The sequence below is a fragment of the Lipophrys pholis genome (assembly GCF_963383615.2).
Source record: "Lipophrys pholis genome assembly, chromosome: 8".
Taxonomy (NCBI): domain Eukaryota; kingdom Metazoa; phylum Chordata; class Actinopteri; order Blenniiformes; family Blenniidae; genus Lipophrys; species Lipophrys pholis.
The window spans coordinates 31,037,876-31,047,756 of NC_137630.1; the positions used below are offsets into that span (position 1 = coordinate 31,037,876).

General features: G+C 49.9%; 1 protein-coding gene across 1 annotated transcript; it reads right to left on the reverse strand.

Annotated features, from left to right (window-relative positions):
* Window positions 1-9,881, reverse strand: elk1 (ETS transcription factor ELK1). Its single transcript, XM_080470493.1, has 11 exons — window positions 8,974-9,881; window positions 4,767-4,975; window positions 4,398-4,583; window positions 4,128-4,301; window positions 3,849-3,995; window positions 3,348-3,746; window positions 2,459-2,609; window positions 2,204-2,370; window positions 2,043-2,126; window positions 1,143-1,244; window positions 1-387 (listed from the first exon to the last, which is right to left on the reverse strand). The coding sequence occupies exons 1-11, from the start codon at window positions 8,996-8,998 to the stop codon at window positions 289-291; spliced, it is 1,743 nt and encodes a 580-aa protein (XP_080326619.1). The 5' UTR covers window positions 8,999-9,881; the 3' UTR covers window positions 1-288.

Genomic DNA, 9,881 nt, shown 5'->3' on the forward strand with positions numbered 1-9,881 from the left:
GCGACGCCGAGCCGCAGTAAACACGAGCCGTTCGGAGAAGCTTCCGAGAGAGAGAAGGGGGGGGCGGGAGTCCGTGGTGCCTTCGTGGCCCTCGGGAAAACTCAGCGTTTCACCTTCTCCTCCGAGTCGCAGCAGAAGTTCGCCTTGTTTGTGCGAAGAAATGAGGCAAAGTCTGCAGAGCTTTTTCTCTGCTTCGCTCCGCGGCGAGGCGAGGCCCCCGCCTCACCGTGAAGACAGGGCGCCCCCCTGCAGGAGGCGTGGCCCAGCGAGCAGCAGCGTGAGGCGGCGTCACGGTTTGTGAGGTCCTGGAGAGAGAACCACCGGCGTGGACAGACCGTCCACACTCAGAGCCGGGATGTGCATCTGGTTACTGCCGTTAGACGGAAACTACACAAGGAAGACACACACACACACACACACACACACACACACACACACACACACACACACACACACACACACACACACACACACACACACACACACACACACACACACACACACACACACACACACAGTTGGTGAGTTGTCTATTTGTTGTTGTGTGTTCATGCCTGTGTGATAACAATCTGCAGTTTTCAGGTTTGTGTGTTTGTGTTTTGTTGTTGTATTTGTTGCAGGGTTTCTGTGTAGTTTGTTGTGTGTTTTCAGGTCTGTGTGATGCGTTTCTACATTTGACCACCGGGAGGCGACACTGATCTGGAGCAGACTGACGGCTGCTTCAGTAAAAGCCAGAGTGAGAACTGTGGTCAAATATTAAGAATTATTTCATTATTTTCAGAGACTTTGAATTAAAATCAAAATATTTTAAAGTTTTTCATGTTAAATAGTTTTTGTTTTTTTTAACCTTACAATGTTTCTACACTGAATAGGTTTATGTTTTCCTTCTCAAATGGGTCTTGAACTGGTTCTGGTCTTGATGGTGCTGTGTTCTGGTTTGAGAAGACTCACTGTTGTTGTTGTTGTTGTTTACAGTCTTACTTAAGTAAAATGTCAGCAGGTAACAGATGGAGAGAAACACGAGCCAGAAACCTGCAGCCTGTCTGTTCTGGATCCAGTTCAATAATGTGCAGAACAAAGAGCCTGTGTGTGTGTGTGTGTGTGTGTGTGTGTGTGTGTGTGTGTGTGTGTGTGTGTGTCACCTGGAAGGAGAGCTTGGCTGGCGAGCGGGGGGCAATGGGACTGAGCGTGCTCCAGAAGTGGATGGTGGAGGGCAGCGGGCTGGGCGTCAGCAGGACGGGAGTCTGCACCAACAAACACACAAGCAGCTCAGAGGGTGAAGGTCAGAGACCCACATGAAGACTTTTATCTCTGTTGTCCTTGAGAAGACCAGGAATTTAGTTTAGACTAAAGTCTCAGAAATTGCCTTTAATCGTCGCTGTTTTCCAAACTTTGCTTTCCCTTGAGAGCGTCCCGAGAGGTTCCACAGACCGTTAACTCAGGCCCACGCTTACGCCACCATGTTTTCAAGAGGGAACGGAAAACTTCTGTTGCGTTTTGAGCGTCTGTTCACATGACAACGGTGCTCAGAGGCACTGAAAACAACGGAAGCGCTGCTCCCGCACACCACAGGTGTAGTAACTAGTAGTTCTGCACATGCTCAGTAGAGACAATCAGAACGTTTCCTCCAGAGTGTCATGACTCCCAGTCCAGATTCTCCTGGACTTGGTACTTTTATTTTGACACTCACCATTATAACAATCTAACTTGGTGGTCTGTCCACTAGAATGTCCGTGTTCTCCAGTTGTTATTGTTTAGAGCTCAGTGTTCTCTGTGTGTTTCATTACAAAAACAACTAACTCCTATTCCAACATCCTAACGACGTCTTTTTCATGCTTTTCTTTTTCAGCATTACTGCCGTTGCTGCATAAACGAACATCGTTGTCAGAACGTTGTCGTGTAAACGTGGTCTTGTGGGACCCTCCAGTGATCTCTGGCGCCCCCTACAGAGATCCAGAACGCCCAAACGTTGTCTGCAAAGAACTTGACGTCGTCTGGAAGTGACAAAGAATGAAGAAGAAATATAAAAGGTGCGTGTTTACCAGAGCGTGGGAGGTGATGACAGTCGGGGTGAGCGTGTTCGTGGCTGATCCAGGAGCCAACAGGCTGTTCACGGCTGCGTTCACCTGCAAGGGAGACAGGAAGTGATGTCACACACGGGGAATGAAGCTGCTCGCTCACACACGAGTGAAGAGATACACACCTTATCCAGGGAGAGGCCGGGGGGGAGCGAGGGGGAGGACGGCAGCTCCAGGCCCCGCGGCTTCTTGGGCTTGGGCGGAATGGCGTCCGACGTGGAGCTGACGGGCGGCGCCGGCGCCGACGACGAGGAGGTGATGGAGGAGGAGGACACGGGAGGGACGGAGGGATCTGAGGAGGAGATTAAAACACAGCATCATCCGAGGCTCCACTGTATAATCAGCCTGCTGAACCTGTCGGTTCATCGGTCCAGTTTTACCTGCCAGCGTCTCCTTCGACTCCCCCGCCAGGCCGCTCTCCCCCGTCTGCTGGGGGGCTCCTCCCCCGGGCTCCATGCAGGGAGGAGGCGGGCTCTCCACGATGGTGAGAGGAGGCTCCGGTTCTCCTGAGCCACAGATGAGCTGTGGGACCTGAGGAGAGGAAGAGGAGGAGGAGACGCACTCAGTCACACGATTCTTAATCCTACAAGTAGAGATGCACCGATACCACTTTGTTAAAGGACGAGTACAAGTACTACCCTTCAGCTACTTGCCCATGAAGTACTGATAAGAGTACTTATTAAATACAATCAACTGTAATTTATACTCCATGCACAAACAATACACGAAGCCTTGCAAAGCACCGCGGCACAGCCTCACTGTCAACGCTACACAAAACGCCAACAAGCTTGAAGGCTCCAGTATACGACGTAGTGTATACTGCAGTACTGCGTAGCGTCCATCTACACACTGCGCTATGCTACGGTAGACCGAGCTGTTAATGATAATCAGTCAGACTTTAATGAAGTTTAGCATGTAGCATCGCTGGTGTGTGAGCCCTGAAACTCTTTAGCATGTAGCATGTAGCGCAGCTTGGAGTTATGTACTGAGCAGTTACACTAATACACGACACCTGACTAACTGTCTCTGGTGATGAAGTTGCTGGTGTCTTAATAAATATCTTTCTCCTCCTCTTGATATTCTGTCAGAACATAATTTACAGCCGGTCTTACTTTTCTCATTAATATTAAAGAATCTCCAACCGTGAACATCAACAGCTCATGCTCTCGTCTGCCCACTGCTGACATAATACTCGCCAGGTTGTACCGGATACTGGTATCGATATCGGTGCCTCCCTTCCCACAACCTGTACATGCAGCACGGCCTCACCTCCTCCACCTGCTTCCCCTCCAGGGTCACCATCTCCAGCAGCTCCTGCTCCGACGGCAGCTGCTCCTCCTTGATGACGTTGGGAGGAGGAGGAGGAGGACGGGCCGCAAGGGAAGGAGCGGGAGCCGCCGCCTGCTGGTGCTGAGGGGGGGGAGAAGGGTTGATGATGACAAAGACGGGTGGGGGGTGAGTCGGGGGGAAGCTGCCGGGGTTGGGGACTCCTCCGCAGTCCTCCTGCGGCGGCGGCGGCTGAGGGCCCACGGACACGTGGGGGGGAGGGACAGGACTCACCGCCCCGCCGACGGGGCCCAGCGGGATGAGGGGGGTGAGGGAGGAGGGGTCGCTCACGTTGGTGAGGTAAATCTGAGGGGGGTCACTCAGAGGACGAACAGGAGGATTCTGGGAAATGAAGGACAGTGGAGAGTCAGACTGGACCTTCCCAGTTTGGACCAGTTTAACCAAGACATGGGTTATTGGCGAGGGGCGGAGCTTCGGACTGACCTGTGATTGGCCGGTGCTGCCGGCGGCAATCTGAGGACTGAGAGCCGGAGTCGGACATGGAGACGTCTGAGTAACAATCACCTGCAGAGACGCATCCACTGCCCCGCCCACCGAGGGAGGAGACTTCGAGTCTGATAACACACATATCTGAGGAAGAGGAGGAAGAGGAGAAAGACATGAAAGAGAAGAAACAGGAGGAGAAAGATGATGAGGATGAGGAGGAAGAGGAAGGTAAATCAGTGATCTTGTGACCCTGCAGCCTGCGTGTCGCCTCCTCACCTCTCGCGGCGTGCGGTCCATCTTGGGGGCGGAGTCCTGCTGCAGCAGGAGCTCGGCTTTGATTGGCCGCGGGTTGGGCTGGGCCTGCAGTGATTGGATGGTGAAGGTGGAATAGAGGCCGGACTTCATGTAGTCGTTCCTGGAACTCTTCTGAGAGACGCTGGGCGACGACCTCTGTCAACGAACACATCGTCGTCTTCATCATCATCATCATCATCATAATCATCACGGCTGTCGATTGGTTCTTAATCTCCATAGAAGATTGCACACCTGTGGTAAGCCCTTTGTCGGAAAGGTGGAGGCCCCGCACACCAGGCCCTTGGATTGGCCGTTTGTGTCATTGACGTCCCGCCTCAGTCCGTCCTCTGAGGAGCGCATGACGTCGGGCAGCGAGGCGTCGGGCTGACTCACGAACTTGTAGACGAACTTCTGGCCGCTCACCTTCTTGATGATGTTCTGGAAGACGAACACGACACTCAGCGGGAGCCTCTGACCGACGCCTTAAGGTTACTCTACCAGGAAAAATTCTTAATAATGTCCTTCCCATAAAAAGGTCTCACTTCTTCACAGAGAATAAACCAACACAGTCTAGTACTCGCGTTTGTGGGTGCACCTCTACATGTGCGACTTGAGCGGTACCTTGTCGTAGTAATAGCGCAGCGCCCGGCTCAGCTTGTCGTAGTTCATGTTGTGTTTGTTCTTGCGGAGCCCCCACAGCCGGGCCACCTCCTCGGCATCCAGCAGCTTGAACTCTCCGTCCTCGCCCGTCCACGAGATGAGGTGCCGATGCTGCTGGTCCTCAAGGAGGTGCAGCAGGAACTGCCACAGCGTGATGGACGGGTCCATGGCTGCGGGGCGCACATTAACACGCAACCATTGTTTAAAATTTAAAAAAAAAAAAGGGTGACAGCAATGAGTTAGCAGCTCTAATGCCAACGTGCCGAATAACGGTGGAGCGGTTCTGCTGCTTCACTCAGCATTAACGTCATGTAATCTATGAATGCCGGTTCTCTCTACAAGGTTTTCAAAAGAAAATGGAAAACTTTTGTAGCGTTTTGGGTGTTTGTTTACACGACAACGGTGATTTAGTGGTTTAGTTGGGTTCTGTTGTACTCTATCATTGTAAGAGCGCTTTGAGATGTTTGTTGATGTGATTTAGCGCTTTACAAATAAAATTGAATTGAATTGAATTGATCAGAGGCACTGAAAATGCAACTTTTTGAAAATGGCTCCCACGGTGGAACTTTTTTACACTCCGACTTCCTCCCGTCGAAAAGGGGGGAAATGCAACTTTCTGAAAACCCTGCTACCGTGCATTCGCACCACAGCCATAGTGATTAGTTCTGCACATGCTCAGTGGATGGACAATCAGCACAAAGTTTCCTCCATCATGTCATGACTCCCAGTCAATATTCTCCTGGGACTTGGTACTTTTATTTTGACAGTCACCATAATAACAATCCAACTTGGTGGTCTGTCCACTAGCATTCTCCCATTGTTAATGTGTAGAGCGGCTTGTTCTCTACAGCATGTGTGTGTTGGTTTCATTACCAAAACAAAACAAGAGCACCCACTAGTGGCCCAACATTAAAACTGAATTGTTTTTCGTGTTTCTGGCGTTTCTGTGTAAACGGACATCGTTTGCAAAACTCAAATCATCGTCATGCAAACGGGGCGTTAGTCACACGACCACGATGTGAAGCCGTCACTACAGATCCCAGACTCAACTCGTGTAAATGCTCATTAACATCAGCTGACCTGTTACATAACCGGCCCATCGGACGCCATGGAAACCATCGCTATGGTGACAGCTTTCATTGTCAACCAGTGGCGAGAGGCAGCCGCTGCTCAGAGGCACTTCAACAAAAACAGCTGCTGAAACACACAGATTCTACAAGTGTGTTGCCCCTCATGGTGACCTCTGTGAATGTCCAGGATCAATACACTGACAGTCTGATCCGGGTCGTCACATTATTCCAGCGAGTTATCAGAGCTTCAGAGCAAATGGCTCCGGTTTACTCGTCTCTACAAAAGGTGGTGTGATCGTGAGCTTTAGTGTTTACAGTTCAAGGTTTCATTAGTTTGGGGCTTCGGTTACAGAAATCTTTGACAATAAAAGAGAAAGAAAGCCGAAAACGTATGACCTCATACACACCGCATAATGTGAGTGTGTGTGTGTGGCTTATCCATGTCCTCAGGCCTTCCTACAACAAAAGGTAGTGGCTTTATTTCCACAGAGACGCTGGAGTCAGATTCATTACACATACACATCTAAGGCTGGTTCTAATGTTGGACAGATCATGGAGTGTCAACAGTTGGGATGCACATCAACACCTTCAAGTCTGAGTCCAGGACGGATCCTGACACGAGCGGCACTGATGCTCCTTTCTTTAATTTCTTTGTAAAGCACTGAATTGCCTTGTGTATCAACGCTGCTCTATAAATACATTTGCCTTGCCTTTACAGTTAGATCACAGAGGTTGTGTTGTGGGGGTCCGTTTACACGACAACGGTGGTCAGAGCCACTGAAAGTGCAACTTTTCAAAAACGCTTCGGCTCCGTAGCGTCGATGGTGGAAATGCTCTCACTGCTCGTGAACCACGGCCGGAGTGAATAGTGCTTCTGCACATGCTCAGTCGAAGGCCAATCAGAACAATGTTTCCCCCAGAGTGTCATGACTCCCAGTCCAAATTCTCCTGTGACTTGGTAGTTTTATTTTGACAGTCACCGAATAATGATCAATAACAATTCAACTTCGTGGTCTGTCCACTAGAATGTCTGTGTTCTAATTCCTTCATGATTAATAATTGAAGAAGTTTTGTTTTTGGACTGAGGGACATGAATGAGACCAAGAGTTTCATGATTTTCGGGCTTCAAGGAAACGCCGTGACGACGTCTACATTTCTCGTTACAATTTAAAAGGTCCATTCACTCACATCTATCAGACCCATATCCCCACTTAAGCTCCACAGATTCACCGTTTTCTGACATTTGAGCGAGAAGTGAGTGACGGATTCATGCTGATGAACATGACGCGGCGCTGCACTGTGACTCTCCATCTGTCAGCACTTTTTGTGGCTCATCAGCACACATCACATCCAAAACATGTCACATCTCGCAGCAAATCACAACGTGTCAGTGTAGCCATGACAACGGAGGAAGATCACATCGGTGGCCTCAAACTGTCCTCGCAGCGGCAGAGACGTTTGCCAGGAGGGAAAGTCACCGTCTCTTCCCCCAAAAACTCATTTTCAGACCCTGTTGAAAACCTCTGTCGTTAAGTAGAAGCTTTGTAATTACTGATCACATTCTCATTTTGTCGGGAAGTGAAAGAAACTTTCTCAGATGCACCGAAACACTGTAGAGCTATGGCGCTATTACAATCTTTCAACCTTTAATGTGGTTTTACATCTGTCAGTTTTAATCAAATTTAATGCATTAAAGTCCCAGTTGAATAAATACGATGGAATCGATACCATTTACTCAGTTTTATTGGAACTTGGGTTTTCAAATGTCCAGAAATATTAGCCTGTTTTATTCATGTACAAAAGAGCCAATTAAAAGTTATGCAGCGGCCCGACACTAGTCATCAGATAGCAGTACCCCTCCGAGCAGCAGTACTCAAGTTCACTGCAAACAAATATCGTAAGACATCAACCAAAATGGGTAAATTAGGAAAATTATTCAGTTTGTATGTACAGAAGGCGTTTCCCCTTCAATAAAAGAGCACTAGCAGCTCTGCTTTGCTTTTAAAACACTTTTATTTGATGTGTTTTGTTCCATCTTATTAGAAAATAATGCAGACATTATACACGGGTGCCACAGCCGTGGAATTTCATTTGAACAAGGAATTTAAAGGGTCCTAGAGTGGATCCCTGTGGAACACCTCGTACTGAACTTTTACATATGAAAATGACCAGTAACTGGACAATAACTACAATGTTTACTCCGCTGTGGCATGACTCTGTAGTTTTATTTTGACAGTCACCCTAATAACAATCCAACTTGGTGATTTTATTTTGACAGTCACCCTAATAATCCAACTTGGTTGTCTGTCCACTAGAATGTCTGTGTTCTCCCGTCATTAGTGTTCATAGCGAATTATTCTCTGCTGCATACATGTATGGTCTCATTACAAAAACAAACAACAGCACCAACTTGTGGCCTGGCGTGCTAACTCCACCGTTTTCAGCATTTCTTCCATTAACATGTTAACTGACATTGTTTTCAGAACGTTGCCATGTAAATGCAAAACTTTTCTGAAACGAAAGCGCAAAAACGATGCAATTTCACCTGAAACGTTGCCGTGCCAACAGGGCCTCTGTTGTCAAGTGGTGCAACTGGTCACAATAAGGCACTTTCCCCCCGTTTGTCCCTCCTATTATGAACGTCAAGGCTCCAGTTTGGCTGTGACTGTATCATGAGGTGCCGCAGCATCACAGAGCTAAAGATCCAGTGAGATCTGACACTGTGCCGCAGGCCTGATACATCACTGTTTACAAGCAGAGTGTGAGACTGCGTGAAGGGGCCTTCAGTGTGTCTGCAAGTTCATACATGCGCCAAAATACCTACTTCAACACACACACACACACACACAGAGAGAGACACACACACACACACACACACACACACACACACACTGAGGGGTGCAGGCCTTGAGCAGCTTCCGCACACCTGTTGCAACACTGCTGCTTCCCTCCAAACCACACACACACACACACACACACACACACACACACACACACACACACACACACACACACACACACACACACACACACACACACACACACACACACACACACACACACACACACACACACACACACACTGCAGCATCTCTCACCATTGATCAGAGTGTTGGACTCCATCTTCAGCTCCGTGTTGTTGTTGTGTCCCTGCAGGTTCACTCCTCCTCCATGCTGCTGTCCTCCGGTGCTGCTGCTGCTGGTTGTCCTGTTGTTGGGGGGTGGGTGGGGGGTGTGGTGAGTGTGTGTCGGAGCAGTGTGTCGCTGTCAGAGCCGGGCTGAGGAGGCTGAAGAAGAGGAGGAGGAGGAGGAGGAGGAGGCGTTCAGCGGCTGCTCCGCCGACCTGTTGGCGTTACATAACCGCTCGGAGCCGCTGCCAGGCTCCCCTGCCTCCATGATAACGACAACAACAAGACTCCCAGCATTCAAAGTTATCTCCCTTCAAAGCGCACCTGAAGCACCGCAGCAACGTGTCCCGCCCCGGTTCTGTCCAGCCGCTCCGTCGTGAGCGCGGCTCCGGGAGTCGGATCCCCGCTGCGGCTCAGCCTGTCACACAAGCGCTGATCCCCGCTAACCAGCCATGCTAACACCGCTATTCCGAACAATATTTGCGGCTCTACGTGTGTGCTGTTTTTTACCGTCCCGGTAGTTACCGGAGTTTCAGTTAAAATCCCGTCCCGCTGACGTTAGTTGGTCCTTAATGACGATAAAAGTTTCCACAAGTTCAAGGTTTTCAGTAGCTGTTAGCCTAGCCTGCTAACTAGCCTAGCCTAGCCTGCCGCGGTGACGGGCTCCACAGCGCCCCAAGAGAGGCGCCGACTCCCGGGCTGGAGTTCTGGGTTTCACCGGGGACCGTCCGCGGGCCTCCGGGGCGCAGGAAAAGTAGTTTTCGAGGTTGGTGCGGGCGTTTTATCGGCCGTGTGCGCGTCTAACGGCCGACTTCATCACTTGTCGGTGGTTCCCCGGTTTCTTCCTGCTTGGTCGGACGCTTCCTCACTACTTTTCA